The 16227-nt window shown below is 40.6% G+C and overlaps 2 protein-coding genes across 4 annotated transcripts; both read right to left on the bottom strand.

Annotated features, from left to right (window-relative positions):
* Nucleotides 1-448: 448 nt before the first annotated feature.
* LOC119022158 (troponin C, skeletal muscle) lies at nucleotides 449-3546 on the bottom strand. The gene is made up of 6 exons (XM_037102748.1): nucleotides 3437-3546; nucleotides 2518-2569; nucleotides 2035-2178; nucleotides 1475-1589; nucleotides 1204-1340; nucleotides 449-950 (listed from the first exon to the last, which is right to left on the bottom strand). The coding sequence occupies exons 1-6, from the start codon at nucleotides 3437-3439 to the stop codon at nucleotides 919-921; spliced, it is 483 nt and encodes a 160-aa protein (XP_036958643.1). The 5' UTR covers nucleotides 3440-3546; the 3' UTR covers nucleotides 449-918.
* A 1408-nt stretch (nucleotides 3547-4954) lies between these two features.
* Nucleotides 4955-15757, bottom strand: LOC119022157 (troponin C, skeletal muscle-like). 3 transcript variants are annotated; one of them, XM_037102747.1, is made up of 6 exons: nucleotides 15467-15757; nucleotides 9798-9852; nucleotides 9510-9653; nucleotides 9284-9398; nucleotides 7585-7721; nucleotides 4955-5419 (listed from the first exon to the last, which is right to left on the bottom strand). In XM_037102747.1, exons 2-6 carry the CDS (start codon nucleotides 9805-9807, stop codon nucleotides 5388-5390), a joined length of 438 nt encoding a protein of 145 aa, XP_036958642.1. In that variant the 5' UTR covers nucleotides 9808-9852; nucleotides 15467-15757; the 3' UTR covers nucleotides 4955-5387. The 3 variants fall into 3 exon arrangements, with proteins under 3 accessions (XP_036958642.1, XP_036958640.1, XP_036958641.1); XM_037102745.1 differs by lacking the exon at nucleotides 15467-15757 and adding an exon at nucleotides 14948-15425; XM_037102746.1 differs by lacking the exon at nucleotides 15467-15757 and adding an exon at nucleotides 12446-12695.
* Nucleotides 15758-16227: the final 470 nt, after the last annotated feature.

The following is a 16227-nucleotide window of genomic DNA, read 5'->3' as shown; positions in this document are numbered from 1 at the left end:
CCCAGCTGACTTAGGGCGAAGGCAGGGGACACCCTGGACAGGTCGCCAGTCCATCGCAGGGCCACACATAGAGACGAACACTCTCACACACTCTCATTCACACCTACGGACAATTTAGAATGATCAATTAACCTCAGTATGTTTTTGGATTGTGGGAGGAAGCCGGAGTACCCGGTGAAAACCCACGCTTGCACAGGGAGAACATACAAACTCCACACAGAAAGATCCCAGGCGTCCCAACCGGGACGCGAACCGGCGATCTTCTAGCTGTGAGGCAGCAGTGCTACTGTGCAGCCCGGCCATCTAACATGTCAGGTTAAAAAAAAAAAATCTCAGTTAAAAACTGGCTATGGTGGACAAAATGGACAAAAAGAAGAAACAAACAGATTTTATTGATATTCCTCAAAACAAAATTTTTTTACACAGACCATAAATACGACAGACCAACTACAAGTGAGCATGAGTTAGTTCATTTATTCTGTCCAAGCAAATTACTTTGTACAGTGAATTGGTTGACTTAATTGGTCTAAGCAGCAGACAACAGGCTGCCGTTCTATCTAGACTAGATTCTAGATCAGATTAGCTTCACCAGCAATGGGGGGAGGGGGTCACTGATGACACGCGCCTGTTAATGAAATGCAAAGGGTTTGTGCAGTTAATTTCTTCAATGCATTCAAGGGCTGTATGCATTCACAAGCGAGGCTGGGGAAGAGTGTAGCCCAGCCAGCGACCCCTGCCAGGTGCCCTAGCTGTCTGTTGAGGATGCCTGTAAGGATGGAGAAGAGAGGCAGTGAACCAGGTGGACGGGAAGGAGGAGAGGGAGTGTGGAGGGTGGTTTGAGTGGCTCGATGGGGGTCAGATGGACGGGGGTTCACGGAGGGGGGGTGGGAGGAGGAATGTCCATGAGTCTTTCTGGTTTTACTGCACATTCTCCATCATCTTGAGGAATTCTGGTAAGAGAAGAGAGACGAGACGGTGTCATCAGCAGCGGAGATAAAACTGAATCCAAAAAAGGATGGTAAGACAAAGTCTAAAAGCAATCGATTACACTTAATCAACCAACAAGATCTATACAAAAATGCAACCAAGTGTTTATATTTTAATAAAATCTTACCTTACTGTACATTTTTCAAACAGGTCCTTTAAATAACTTGAAAAGTGACATTTTTACGACATGTTCATCATCATCATGCCTCATCATACCGTCAAAGTCCAGCATGCCGTCGGCGTTCTTGTCTCCATCCTTCATCAGCTCATCAATCTCGTCCTCTGTGATGGGCTCGCCGGTGCTGCGGATGATGAGGGCGAACTCCTCTCTGTCGATGTAGCCGTCGCCGTTCCTGCGCAAAAGACAAAACGTTTGGGACTGTGAACATAAACGAGTCATTGCACGAGACATTTACGCACTGCCTTCTGAGAGTGAGTGCAGCCAACTCAGCAAACCGGAATCTACGCAGCAACGACGTGAACGTACTTGTCGAACACGCGGAAGCACTCTGCCAACTCTTCCTCGCTCTTGCCGGCCTGGTCCTCCTTTAGCAGCCTCACCATCATGACCAAGAACTCCTCGAAGTCAATGGTACCGCTACCTGAGAGTGATGATGACACAACAGGACTTATTATCAGTGGTCAGCCCGACTGAAGGCCTAGTGTCCTGCTCTCCGTGGAGGAAACATAACAATGCGCTCATGACTTGACGCATATCCCACAGTACAATTAAACACTGTAATTAAGTTAGTCCCGATCTATGTAACGTAACGATCTATGTAATTAATTACAACCAAGAGGAGAAATGTGTAGTGCTGTATGTTTGTGCATCTACGCGTAAAACTCCCTAAAAACGCCTGTTTGCGTTCCGAATATTATCAAATACAGTTTCTTGGCTTATTTGAACTGACATATCATGTATCATATATATACCATATACATAACAAGTGCCAGGGTCATGTGTTGCTTGTGCGTAAAAACGCTCATTGCGCACAATGCGCACAGCGGGCCTACTGTGTTCGTGCCACACTGTCATCCATCGCTCACCGTCCTCATCGACTTCCTCGATGATCTCATCCAACTCCTCTCTTGTTGGGTTCTGGCCCAGCATCCTCATCACGGTACCCAACTCCTTGGTGCTGATGTCACCGCCACCGTCGGTGTCAAACATGTCGAAGGCGGCCTTGAACTCTGGAGAAATCAGAGATGACAGAATGCGGCTCCTTACTCCAAAAAAATGACACAGTTCCCTTTATTCCCTATATCTCTCTATTTCTAAACACGTTACTTATGTGCAGTAATGCACTGCAGTACACTGCCAATGTATAAAATGAGGATGGTGATCTAAAATGCTCTGCCTTTTTTCTAAAAGAGCTCATTCTGACAGAAAGATTATAGGAGGTGGAATCAGAGAGCCCATTTCTTTTTGATCATTGAAAACAACTAGGCCGTTTACCACCTTTACTTTACTGCTTCCTGGGCAAGGAAACGACATTACAGATGTAACGCGTTACTGCAGCCCGTACTCACCAGCCAGCATCTCCTCGCTCAGGTAGGAGCGGGCCTCTTGTTGCGCGTCAGTCTGGAAGAAAACAGGGGCCACTTCATCATTCACTTCATTTACACTTTATTCATCATGCAAGTTAAAAACGTGTTGATTGAGCCTTTAGCCTTGAGACCGAATTTTCGCGAAAGTAGCACTTAACATACCTGCTATGATTCATTTTCAAAAGAAAATGTATGATTAAAAATACTGATAATGTTTGTATTTCCCAAGTACAGTGATCTAGAGTCATTTTACGCACAACCCAGCGGATACAGTTTTAGTAAATGACGCGGATTAGAGGAGTTTTCAAGGTAATTAGTGTTTTAACGTTGTTTTTGTGATGATAGCATTCTTTCTATAAGCCAAGTCTTCCTGGATATAGGCCTAGTGGCTGCGCCTCAAGTGGATTCCTGAGCTTGGTGAAAATTAGTCGGGCTATTTCAGGCTCAACACATTAAGCCGACTGTATATGGTCTGCAGACATCCAATCCCCGGGAATTTGTTGCCTAAGCAGAATCCGCATCTTCCCAGCTGACACCCAGCCAGCTCCACACCTTCACTTTAAGAAGCATTAGTCATATTTTTTAAGAGATTAAAAACAAATAGGTTCTATTCAGAATAAATTAAGCATATTTTATAATTGTTTATATTTTATTTATATAAATATTCTAAATGTTTAGTCTAAAATTAACGTTTTAAAGAAAAGGTCTAGGCAATTTTTAGGACAGGCAGCAGATAAACATTAAAGATTGAAGGAAACATGCTTCTCGACTTAGACTTTCACGTGCCTTTATTTTAATTAAAAACTATTTCTCCAATCCACAGTCTCTCATTATCACTGCTTATCAACTAATGGCCGATTGCCGAGTTCAGCTGGTCATTTGCACGAGTGATTGGTCTTACCATGTTTGTGGATTAGCTTTTCCCCCCCAAATATCCAAGGATAAAAGAAAAGCCCAAAGGAGTGGTCAATCCGTGTGCACCCCAACAGAGAGACTAGACGTCAAGTGAAGGGTCTGACACACTTTAAACGGGACGGCCAGGTCCCGCCCCCTGCCTCTCACAGGCCTCCAGATTTAGTACCCTGAACTTTTAGGGTTCTGGGGCCACTGAGAGCCAATCACACTTTGGACAGGAAAGCTCTTGTTTCTTGAAGTTGAGCAGAGGTAAAGTTGAAGGTTTTGGGCGCTTTTGTGGTCTGAGTCAAGTTGGGGAAAAATCTTGGAGATGGAGATAAATGGAGATAAAAGGGAGAGGATATTACACTGTGTCGGCCACCTGGTTAGTTAAAACTGGGACCATCACAGGTCGGGTGTGGGAAAGAACTGTGACACGCTGAAAGAATACATACTGCAACGCACACATTTACACAAAATAATAGAATTAATGCATTCAGTTTCATCAGAAATAGCCCAAAGTTGCTTTCAGTGGTGATAACTCAATGTAACTCCACTGAAATTCTCAATAAAATTTAAAAGACACGATAAAACTGGAGCTCCTGCAGCTGGTTAGTCAGTACACACAGTTGCTGTCTATTCAAGCGGTGGACGAGGAGGGGCAGTCAAACATTTAAAAGTGGGTTATGGGTTTTGTGATGATGGCATTTCAATCTGAGCGTGAAACTCAAGCCCTGGAGAAAAAATGCTCTTGGGCTGGACCCTAGCTCACCCCCCCCCCCCCCCCCCCCCCCCCCCCCCCCCCCCCCCCCCCCTTTCCACCGTTCCCTGAATAGCCAGCAGATTTTAAGGCTGAGAGAGGACGGGGACGCAAGGCGAGCACCCACACGTCCTGATAAACACAACCTGATGCTCCTTATATGGCGGGCGGTTCCTGAAGGGAGGGCCCCGAGGTGAAGGATAGGATGCTGAGGAGTGGAGCAGCCGTGAAGAAAGGGGAGGGATGTTGTTGGGGGGGCTTGCAGGTTATATACCCAGAGGGAGAGCTGCATTTTCCGAAGGGGGAATTAACTCATACGCTCTTTGACTGCCTTAAAGCCTGCCTGCTCCGCTTTACATTCACACTGGGGTCATTGATTTGTTTGCTGGGAGACCTCCATGCGAAGATCAGTGACTTAGGTGGAGAACAATTCGGAAGAGATCAATTTAAACCGGATGTCATAACGTTTCCTCAGATGTGACGGTTATTTTAAAAGTCAGTAAGGAAGCTAGTTTGAAGTTGGGACTGGAATAGGAAGATAAGACCAGCTGTAGTTGAACATGATGTGCCCGGCGTAAAAATGAGGATGCGGTTGCTGGTGTAGAAGGTGCAAGTGTTTTGATCACATGACAGACAGTGATAACCTACAGAAAGTTCCAGATAGCCCCATGGCAGAAATATATATTTTGAAATATAAAAAAGAATCAGATGAGATAAAACATGTCAGGCATGCAAGTTGGAATAATTTGCAAAGATGAACAAGGAGGAAGTGGATTTATTTAGAAAGCACATAACAGGTTGGAGAGGATCTTTAGTTTTGAGGAGCAGGAGGAGGAGAAGGAGGAGGGTGGGGGGTTAAAGCTTGGTGGTGTAACATTTCTGGAGAAACAGCAGCTGCCAAGGGGACAGCTGGGTGGCCGAGAGAAGAGGGGGTGGGGGGGGAGTGCCTTCGTCTTAAAAGGTTTGAACAGATATTAATAGATATCCTCACCGAGCCCAAGGGTTTCATATGAGAAGGGGAAGGAGGGTGAGGGTGAAGGTATATCACTTGTTTGCATTCGGATGCTTCAGAAACGACATCATATTTATAATTGTGCAGTGTTTCATAGCATTTTGAGACTGATCAGAGCAGATTTCCATCAAGCAGTCTGTCTTGTATTCTCTCTGAGGAAGGGCCACCAAGGAATGTAGAGTCGCATTACTGGACATTTTCCATCATCTTCAGAAACTCTGCAAAGAGGAAGGGAGTGTAACAGTCAGTCAACCAACCATCAGTCTTATTGATAAATGACTACACCTAAGCTGTGTGCAGACTTTATAAACTGTAGTGGTCTTCACGTTAATATTTTGTGATGCAGCTGGTATTGGATTTAAAGGTTTATGGAAGGTTAGTTTGAAGTTGCTCTATATAGTTGGTAAACGAATGGGTCTGATGCGTTTACCCTTAATGCATGTTTTATTTCCATCAAATAATCATAGTCACCCCAAATATTTAATTGACCAGGCCTTCTGTAAAGGACTAGTTTAGCATTTTAAATGTTCTCTCTTACCAAGAGATGAGAAGATGATAGACTGTCACCACTGCAGTCATGTACATACTGTATACTTACTACACTGTCTTCTGTTATTATGTATCTATGTTGGGGTGTTGCTTTAAGTCATTTTTGTTGTAGTATAAGTATATAGAGTATATTTCCCCCCCCCACAAAAGAAATGATATTTCTATGAAACCCATGTCTATAATAATATATATAACCTACTTATAACATCTTACAATGCAGCTCTAGCGCCAAAGGATCATGGTTAGAAGCAGTCATGAACATTACCTGCAAAGGTTATGTGCTGTTCTTGTATTGAATTAATCTTATTTTTTTTTTCACTTTACTTAAAGCAAACAATTGCCACTCACAGACAGTGACTTATAATCACTATATCACACATTACAATAGTGATTCTAATATGCTATAAAATGATCATAATATGTTACAACTATGAGAATTTGAATATACTATGATCTTGCAAACATAGTGAGTGACCAGCAATTGTGTTTTATAATGTTTTATGATTATTCTTTTACTGCATTCTGAATATATGTATATATGATTGCTTATAACTATAGACACACTAGAATGCATTGTAAGTATGCCTATAATGCATTATACATATCTGCTTCATAATGTATTGTGAATATTCATGAGTGCTCATAACTATGATAATACAGTGATATAGGCGCATTATACCATAAGTACATTTGAGATGCATTATAGTTATCTGTGTCATAATGAGTTGTGATTATAGTTGTGAAGCATTATTCACAGTCATGAGTGCTTAAAACTATGATGACACAGTGATATAAGCATATTAAGATGCATTATAAGCACATAATGTATAATAGACTTCAGCATCACAATGAGTTATGATTATTGTTATAAAGCACTACCAGTATTGATCTTTGCTAATAACTATGATTATATGGCAATATAGGCACATTATAACACAATATAAGTATGTTTTTAATGCATAATAGATATCTGTGTAATAAAAGTTATGACTGTTGTTGTGAAGCATTCTAAATATTAACGAGTGCTTATTACTATGATGATGTGGTGATATAGGTTCATTATAATCCATTCTAGGTATGTTGTTAATGCACTATAGACATTGCTGTTAAATAAGTTATGATTCTTTTTTTTATAAATCATTGTCAGTATTCATGAGTTCTAACAGCAATGATTAAAAAGCGCTATAGGCACATCATACTGTAAGTATGTTCATAATGCGTTATAACGCACTATAGACATGAGCTTCTTGGAATGTAAACCAAAATAAGGATAGCTTGATAACACTCCTATATCTGACTTTTGATTTTAAGGCTGGAGCATGCAGCTGCCCTGAAGGCACCTCTCAAGCTCACAAATGAACACATTATAGTTTGTTTGTTTAAGCCAAAGTGTAAAAATTTGCTTATTAACAAGAGGGTTCCATGCCGTCTTTTTTCTCCCTGTGTGCAGGAACAGCCAGGCTTGCTATTTCCTGCTGTTTCCAGCCCCTATGGTCAGTTAACCTAACCGGCAGCTGGCTCCAGCTTCAGTTTGGATGGGCAGTTTTGAGAGTTCTATCTTACTCTAAAATAAAATAAGTATTACCAAAAATGTCGAACTATTCCTTTACACATGAGAGTCCATTACAGACAACGCCTCTAAAGATCAAACCAGACATGCATTTTACTGTATCTTGCTGCTCAATATATGAAGATGAACCACTGAAAAATGTTTCTAATCTGGAAGTTGAGTCTGTGGTTCTTCGCCCCTGATAATTCAACAGACATTATGGAAGACACTGTGTAGTCCAGAGGACTGAAGAAAATCCTCCCTCTACATGTAGCCTCATCTTACCATCAAAATCAATTTTGCCATCTTTGTTTGTGTCTGATTCTCCGAACATCTCATCAATATCTTCCTCTGTGACGTTTTCTCCCGTCATATGAAGGATATCTCCAAACTCCTCACGGTCAACGAAGCCATCTCCATTCCTGTGGATAAAATGCAGTATTAGATTTATACGGTGGGGAAAAAAAAAGGGAAAATACAAATGAATGCTTGTTTCCATCTACTACTCTCATGCAATTCTTAATAATTAGAAAAGATAAGATGGCACCCGTTCCCCAGTTGGGTTTCATTAAACTATTGCAGAAGAAAACAGTGCAACAAGATTCCTTAATCAAATAAACACCGGTTAAATGTCACTGTACAGGCCTGTCTTGAATTATCCCCATGTTACTATGTTAACCACCTAACGAGTTATCCAACATGATTTAACAAAAATATTCAGCTATTGTATCCTAAGCATTTAATAAATAACTGGGACCAACTCTAATACATTTCCAAGAAGCTTCCAACTAGTTTCTGCTTAACTTCTGCTGATCATGCTTTCAACTAGTTCCTATCCAACTTATGAAAATGTTTTAACCATTTACATTCTCACCAATTCAACAATCAATAAGGCCATCTTTCTCTTTCACTAGGACAAACTCACTCACGCACAGAGAAGTTATTTCCTGTTTTATTTTGAAATGATATCATGTTTTGCTTCTCAGTTCCGTCCTTGGTCTGTTTTCCTACACAAGTTCTGTTTCATCATTCGTCTCGGCCCTGTGTCTCCTGTGTCCTTCCTGTTCCTGCCTATGATTCAGGGGCTTGTTTGGTTTGTACTTTTATGTGTTTCTTTTGCTCTACTTCATTTAATAAAACTTGCTTTTTGTTCTGTTACCTGCCTGCTTGTGAGCTGCGTTTGGTTCCCTTTTTGTTTCATCCTGAAATATTTACTCTTGACATGAAGGTGTATTTCTTTAGCAATTTTTACAATAAGTAATTTAGCAATTCATGGTGGCTAGTGATATAAAAAAAACATTTTATTAAAGCATGATCTGCAAAAAGCTATGTAGTTGCAAGTTAGAATTTTCCTGGAAATGTATTCAAGAATGTGTTCAAGGATGCGTTTTGAAAAAATTCAGAATATTATTAAAAAATGTTTTTAGAACTGCATCTCAAGCATATGATTTCTTTATCTGTAGTGACAGTAATGATGGTTCTGTTCAACTTTTATCTATATAGAATACACATGTGTGCTGGAAATGATCCCTTTATCTTTATTCCTTATTCTATTAAGCATTTTCCACCATTTCAGAAAAAAAACGGTAGCCCCAGGTGCCCAAAGACTACATATACGGTAAAATGATAAAACATACTTTTTGGACTAATTAACAATATTTCTTCAGATTGTTCTACAGCAAGCCCAGAGAAATTCAAAAATAGGCTAATCTGAGGAATGTTGCTTTAACATACAATAAAAATGCATTTTTGTTTTTCCTGTCAATAACAATTATGTTCTAATGTAGCTCATTTGGATGTATGATAAAATATCCAATGCCTTGCAAGTACAGACTTAGTGTGTAATATCACATAATATTAAGTTGCTTTGTTGCCTACCAAACTTAAAATACTCTATATACTTTTCAATTTAGCCATAGCACAACATGAAACTCCTCTGCAGTTACATATTGTGTTTGTATGTCTTTCTCTTAAGGTGCCATACTTGTCAAAAATACGGAAGCATTCTGAAAGCTCTTCTTCACTCTTTCCAGCCTGATCCTCCTTTAACTGTTGCACCATCATGACCAAGAACTCCTCAAAGTCGATGGTACCACTGCCTGAGTAGAGGGGAAGGGGGATAAGTGAGGAGCAAGAGGGCAGGAACAAAGTGTGAGGTGACATTATTCTGTTTTTCCTCTTTCTATATGTTGACTACACAATGATCTCACCATCCTCATCCACCTCCTCAATGATGGCATCCAGCTCCTCTCTTGATGGGTTCTGGCCCAGCATCCTCATCACGGTACCCAACTCCTTGGTGCTGATGTCACCGCCGCCATCGGTGTCAAACATGTCGAAGGCGGCCTTGAACTCTGGATGAGAAACAGAAATAGCTAAGACTTGAAAAAGCAGAAATGTGGCAGACAAGATTTAAGAGAAATCCAGGTCAGATGCAAATCAATGGAGGACTCTTACAGGGTGTAATCAAGTAACTTATCCACGTATGAAGGACTTACCTGAAATCATCTCCTCAGTCAGGAAAGAGCGGGCATCGCTTTGTGCGTCGGTAGGCTTAAGAGAGGTGAATGAAAGTGGGTTGGAAGGACAGTGGTGGAAGAATGACAGGAGGGTGAGAAAAGAGAGCAAACTGATCACTTCTGTCAGGTGTACTCAACTGCAGTTGCATAATACCGTCATTGAACATAAGTGATTAGTAAGTGATCCAATGATTACCAGGACAGGATGTAAAGAGTGACAAATGCAGAGCCTGATCGCTATAATTCATCTACTTTAGATTAATGGTGACCACTTCTTTGAGCATTTTCAGTTGTTTTGCTTGTTGCGCAGACAGCTATTGATTTAAATTAATTGTATGGGAATAAAGTTGCAAGTTGAACTATTCCTGTGACTGTGTTGTTTTTGTTGTTCTGCATCTATGCATGTTAACTCCACACTATCTTTGTGATCATTTATTTTTACTCTGTACTTTTCCGTTTTGGAAATGCCAATAAACAGACTAATAAAGTGACAAGTCGATTTAGGTAATCTATCACAGTTAAACATCATGTCTGCTTTTAAGGAACAGTTCCCACAAAAAAGAAAAAAAATCAGTCATTATCTACTCACCCCCATGCTGATGGAACGTCAAGTTTTGTAGTGAACAAAACATTTCTGGAGCTTCACAGCAAAACATAGTTGCAGCATTCCCCTAAACAACTGCAGTACATTGGGACTTGTTTTAAAACGGAAGAAAACATAAAGCCACATGATTTAAAAGGATGTAATTAATTTAAACCCTGTAAAAGTGGAAATCTTCACTGCAGCTTCTCAGCTAAATACATTAGCTTAGCAGCTATTTGGGACCTCGGGAATTCCAGATGCTTGAATTATGGCTGTAGGGAGCCATTTTATGTTTTTGTTTGTGTGTTTGTTTTCAGTAGATGAGTGAGTAGATAAGGACTGGATGTTTCTTTTTGGGTGAACTGTTCCTTTAAGTGCCATTGCAGATTTGGTATCATTTTTGTATCATGTTATTGATGTAATTAATTACTTATCTCAAAGAGTAATCTAGTTTTTACAACGTTGTTTTCCTCCTGATTTGTTGTAAATGTATGTATTTTTGTATGTTTATTGGGCTGAAACATTGACAAATGCTCATATGATCCTTGGCATGCTCCTGTCACTCTATGCCCACACTTAAGCCCTGTTTCTCCGTTCAGCCAAAACAGAAACCTAAAGCCAGATCATTGACAAAGTGACAGCCAAGGACTGGAAATAACCTTCTGTCAGGTAAGAACTCATGGTTAATCCTCTGCCAGCTGTCTGCACTTGTTCATGATGGTTCCTAAAGGGGGATGCCACAATGTGACACGTTATACCCACATTTAGCAGCAAAACATGGGAGATGTTAAGAGATTACACACTGAAACTGACTTTGATCTCTGCTGTTCCTTCCCCACAGTATTTCCAGTTTGTTCTTATGTCTAGATTGAAAGCCTGATGACATCCAATTGGAATATTTCAAGTTCAGTCCTCATTTTGAAACAGAACAAACAACCACCAGTGCTTATACCAAGCATTGAATTACAATGTTTTTCTTTCTTTTTTTTTTTTTTTTTTTTTTACTAATTTCCCCTGTTTGCTTGTCAGAACCTTATCAGTATCATAACATATAGAGGGTCTCACATTATTTCAACTCAATAGCTCACGGTAAAGGTGCATTTTGTAGTTTGCGGGAGAAAATTTAAATCATACAGAAAGATCCTCACTGACGGATTTTTTTTCTGCCTCAACAAACTAAATAAACAAACTCTCTTTGTTCTCATGACTGAATAAACTGATTAAACAAACTGACCTTAAAGGAAAACTCAATTTCATACTGTTTTACTTTGTTTATATGTGGTGGACCCTGCCACCTTTCTAGCTTCCACCAGTGTTCTGGGGACCTTATTTTCCTCTGAGAACAGCTTATTTAGTCACTTTTGGAGAAATAAATATTAAAAAATAAAAATAAGTATTACAATTCGGAGTTTGAATTGAACACATAGTGCTCCATTAAGCTATTTTTAAGGTGAGATATTTGGGAGAGTATTAGAGATGGATTTTCTCAAGGTGACTGTCCTAAGTTAGGACATTCAGAAAAGGCGCAAGTCTTCTCACTTTACTCAGCTGTGTGCTTTCTATCTTTAGTATCGCTCCCTCCAATCTAAATATCAGTCGTTAAGTTCCGATGTGATGGAACACAAAAGCAGAGTCAGATCACTTGGGTCTGTAAAAAAAACACAGCAAGGAGTAGTCACAGTAGTAGAAAATGGAAAGTTTAGTTTCCAATAGCCGGTTTCCTGTCAGGTAACAGACTTTTCTGTCTGTAGCCAGCATTAATGATAAGCATTGATTTCCCCAAAATTATACATTTTCCAGGAGACAAAACACAGCTTGTACAGAAATCCGGCTGATAACCCAGCTGTGCTGCTGATAAAGACTTGCTGGGTGACTGCGGGTGAGCCGAAGGAGTTTGTTTTCACTTTAGATCTCCATCTTCAGCCGTCTGGCTTTAATCCTCATCAGAAAACAAAAGTAAAAATCCTCAGAGATTGATTAAAACTAAAAATCCTTCTCCATGTACGTTTCCCTTTTACCTCGTTCTCAGTTTTTGGATTCTTACCATGGCGGCCGGCTGTGCTGAACAACAGACACCAGTAAGAACGACAGACGTCTGGGAAAGAAAGACTTGCTGCCACACAGTTCAGGTAACGCTGCTGCCTCACTCCCCTCCATAAGTACCCTCTCATCGCACTACACTTTAATGAAAATGATTAGGATTGGGCAATAGGCCCCCTCCTCAGATAAGAGACAGCCAATCAAGTTCAACTTCAGTCTGTCCCCCTCTTACAATCGCCTGATGGACATCCCCTTGTGTGGCTCACAGTCCAATCCCCCATATTTAGATAACAGACAAGCTCAGTGACATTTACTCAAAAAAAGAAAAAGGGACAACAGTGCAGGCACTGGGCAGCTGGAGGTTATTTTGGCAGAGGATCAACTGAGCATCTCAGTTCAGATGGACACTTGATTTCATATACTGTTGGGTACCAGAGTGCATGCACACACACATGGCCAAACACACACACATTTTAACACCTCCCCGCGTGCACGGATTCTCTGCCCCTTCCGCAGTGTCCGTGAACCCGTCTGTCCGCCTTGCCCCCGTCCTCACTGCTGCTAACTTGCCCTTGCACTTATGACATCTGTAATTTAAGAGGCGTGCAAATGAACCTCTGATCTCCCACAGCTGTACCCCAAGTTGAAGCATTTGAGCTTTTGGTTTGTCACTCCATCAATACAAACAAAACCATCACATGTAGTCTACTTTTAATTAGTGCGTCAATCATTTGCAAGGCTAGAGAGAGAACCAAAATGAAGCTAAACTTCAGGGTTCTGTTTAGCAGTAAGAAAACCTCATGCAAAATCACACTGACATTGTAACAATGCAAGCAACTGATGAGCCAGTCTTGGGGCATAACCTTTCTCAACAGTATGTCTGAAACATGTCTAGATAAGGGTGGTACATTTTAAAAAAAATATATATATATATATATGTATTTTTGCTGTTCAAGCAATATTCCTATTTCATTTAAGCCTGTTTCCTATTAGCCCAAGACCTTCACAGTTTAAATGTTACATATGTCATGTCTGTTACAGTGGAGACTGTACACCTTCCATGACAGCTTTGAGACTAAAGCTAAAACTATAGAGAATAATTCCTTTGAAAGACAGCATTGATGAACTTACCAAAAATTACCAAATTACGCTGACATCACTTCTGAATAGACAAGGGAGCCAAGAGTTGTCATTTGACTAAAAATCATGGAGGTTCCCTATTCTAAAAGCACAGGTTGTAGTGGAACATGAAATGTATATGCCTTGACATTTAATTGCCAAAGCATGTGTAACAAAGGCAAGCCCTGCTGTGACATCATGATTTCATCTCTTTTCTGGCAGGTTCAATAATCTTGCGCGAGGCTACCGCAGCAAAACTGTCCCCGCTTGTTGTTGCATTAGAGAGCGACAGGGAGGACAGATTTTTGGCGGCTAACCCAAAGGTTAGCATCGCCTCAGTTCCTGTTACAAAAAGCCTACAGTATGTTTTAACACAAGTTTATGACACTGATGTTTTGTTCATTACAATAATCTTCACAGATGAAAAACACCTTTGATGATCTTAATCCCTAAATGCAATGGCCAGAAGTTAAAAAAAAAAAAAAAGTTAATGTGTTAATGTGAGGCTATAAACAAATAAACCATTTTTTGTCGCATTTTTTACCATGCTCATTTGAATTTGGTCATGGCATTTAAAGTTTTGACCTGATGTTGCTAGTTTAACAATTAAAGGATCACCAAGGTTATTACAATTACTCTACAGGAGAACAGAAGGCCAGCACATAAGTTCACAGCAGTCAATTAAGTAATTGTTGAGATATTTCAGTTCAAACCAAAGCAGAGGACCGATGGATATTTCCACTTCCCCATGGCAACAAAAAAAGTACTACAGCTACCATTCTGAACAATAATATAGTTTCAATAGTCTCAGAGAAGTAATCTGATATCAAATGCACAAGCCATCCCTGGCTTTCTTCTTCAGACCACCACGTCAGCTGACAGATGAGTCAATCCAGGGGTCTCTGCTCATCTTGGTGTGCACTCTGGAATTTTAAGCAGTTCGGCTTTGCAGTCTGGCGGTTCTTTCACTGGAAATCTATTTATGCTCTGGGCACTGTCTCATTGGCATAGAAACAAGAGCAGCTGTGGTCCTTCATAACTTATATCAGGCCTCTTAATATACACAAGACATTCAATCGATAAGAGGAAAGGCTCGTTATCAAAACGCAACGGGAAGAGAGAATGAAAATTTGAGCCACTTTTAAAAGACTGAGACAGACTGAGTACATCTTAAAGTGCTTAGACAGGCTTTTCCAGCAGCTAGGTGAATGAAAATGATATCAAGCTTTATCAGATTGTAAAGTGACAGTGCGCGACCAGCCTGGGTTTGGATGACTCATTGCTTTAAAGCTTGTATTGGGGGTTAGGGGTTAACAGAACAGAAAATATATCATCTACATATTAGCAGACTTCCCAGCATTGTTTGAGGGTTATGAGACATACTTACATTTACACTGAGGGCATTTAGCAGACACCTTTGTCCAAAGTGACTTACAATAAGTACATTTGTCACAAGAAAGAAACCACAACATATCACCATCGACAAAGTAAAAAAGAAAAAAATAGAAAGTCTCGTGTTGTTCTGGTACTTGCGTCAGAATAAAGTAGCTTAATAGGAGCAACTGTGAATTGTAGAGGGAAATCAGATTTGTCAGTGACTGAAAGGTTGTTGATTTGAGTTAATACTGTATTAGAATACTTTTTTAAAATACCCAAACTGAATCAAATCGTTCACTTGCTGTTTTAATTGCAGAAATTTATCCATTTTCCTTCTCTTTCCATCGGCCCTCATTTTCTTCCCCGCTGTACTCCTCCTTCTCCCATCCTCTTTCTTCCATTGTCTTGTTGTCTCCATCACACTCCACACATTCTTATCCCTGATCCTCCTCCCATCTCATCACCCGTCACCTATTCTCTGTGTTTTAAATCCGCACCATCTCCTCTTTCCATCTTAACCTCCTCTCACCCGTCTCAGTCATCATCCCGGCCTTCCCTTGTGGGCCACAGCACAGTTCAGCTTCCATGCCGTCCAACTTATGTCACCACCTTCAGTGGCTGCCCGTTTGGTGTCTGACTGACAGCACCAGCTGATGCTGAGCCCCGCTCAGGATTTTCCAGAAGCGCTCCTCCTCCAGTTGGGTGAGAGCGTGGAAAAGTGGGACGATTTTGGTTTGCAAAAAGGGAGAATACGAGACCAAGAGGAAAAAGTTTGTCCCCTTTTCATTTTTACTTTTTGTCTCTGTCATTATTTTGCTCCCTGGCTTTCCACCTTCCTCTTTTCTACCTCATTCTATTCCTGGACATTCCCAGGGGGAGCAGCTGAACCTTCCAGACAAACACACCCTATATAAGGCTGGAGGTATGCCACCGCTCCTCCCACTACAGCCCTCTAGCCCTCCATCCTGACTCCTCCTTTTGCTTCTCTTGTAGCTCTCTCTGCCCTTCTTCTGTCCCTTCTCTCACTTTCCCTTTACTCAGGTCGCACCTTAATGTCCGTTTCCCCCAGACAAACAAAGAAAAACCATAGCAGAGAGATGTCAATTAAACCCTCTCTGGTCATTTTTAATAGTAATGTTTTATTTGTAGTATTATCAGGAGTTTGTGCCCAAGTGTATTTCATTTAATTGCTACTGTATTTCATGTATAATTTATCCATAACTTCTGATCTTGTGCCATCATTGGCTCAACTATTAAAAAAAACAACAACAACAAAAAAACGCAAAATGA

The sequence above is a fragment of the Acanthopagrus latus genome, chromosome 7, assembly GCF_904848185.1.
Source record: "Acanthopagrus latus isolate v.2019 chromosome 7, fAcaLat1.1, whole genome shotgun sequence".
Classification (NCBI taxonomy): Eukaryota; Metazoa; Chordata; class Actinopteri; order Spariformes; family Sparidae; genus Acanthopagrus; species Acanthopagrus latus.
The sequence above is the reverse complement of the archived record's forward strand: the minus strand, read 5'-3'. Positions and strand labels throughout refer to the sequence as shown.

Bases quoted from the DNA above. Each gene is read 5' to 3' on its own strand.
- LOC119022157 (XM_037102745.1), bottom strand. From the start codon at position 15,040: ATGGTGATATGTTGTGGTTTCTTTCTTGTGACAAATGTACTTATTGTA. The intron at 9,853-14,947 runs GTAAGTATGTCT...ACCTCTCTTAAG, and splicing joins TAAATGCCCTCAGTGTAAAT to CCTACCGACGCACAAAGCGA. The intron at 7,722-9,283 runs GTATGGCACCTT...TTTTATCCACAG, and splicing joins TGCTTCCGTATTTTTGACAA to GAATGGAGATGGCTTCGTTG.
- LOC119022158 (XM_037102748.1), bottom strand. The intron at 2,179-2,517 runs GTGAGTACGGGC...TGATTTCTCCAG, and splicing joins GAGCGAGGAGATGCTGGCTG to AGTTCAAGGCCGCCTTCGAC. The intron at 951-1,203 runs GTATGATGAGGC...TTCTCTTACCAG, and splicing joins CGGCATGCTGGACTTTGACG to AATTCCTCAAGATGATGGAG.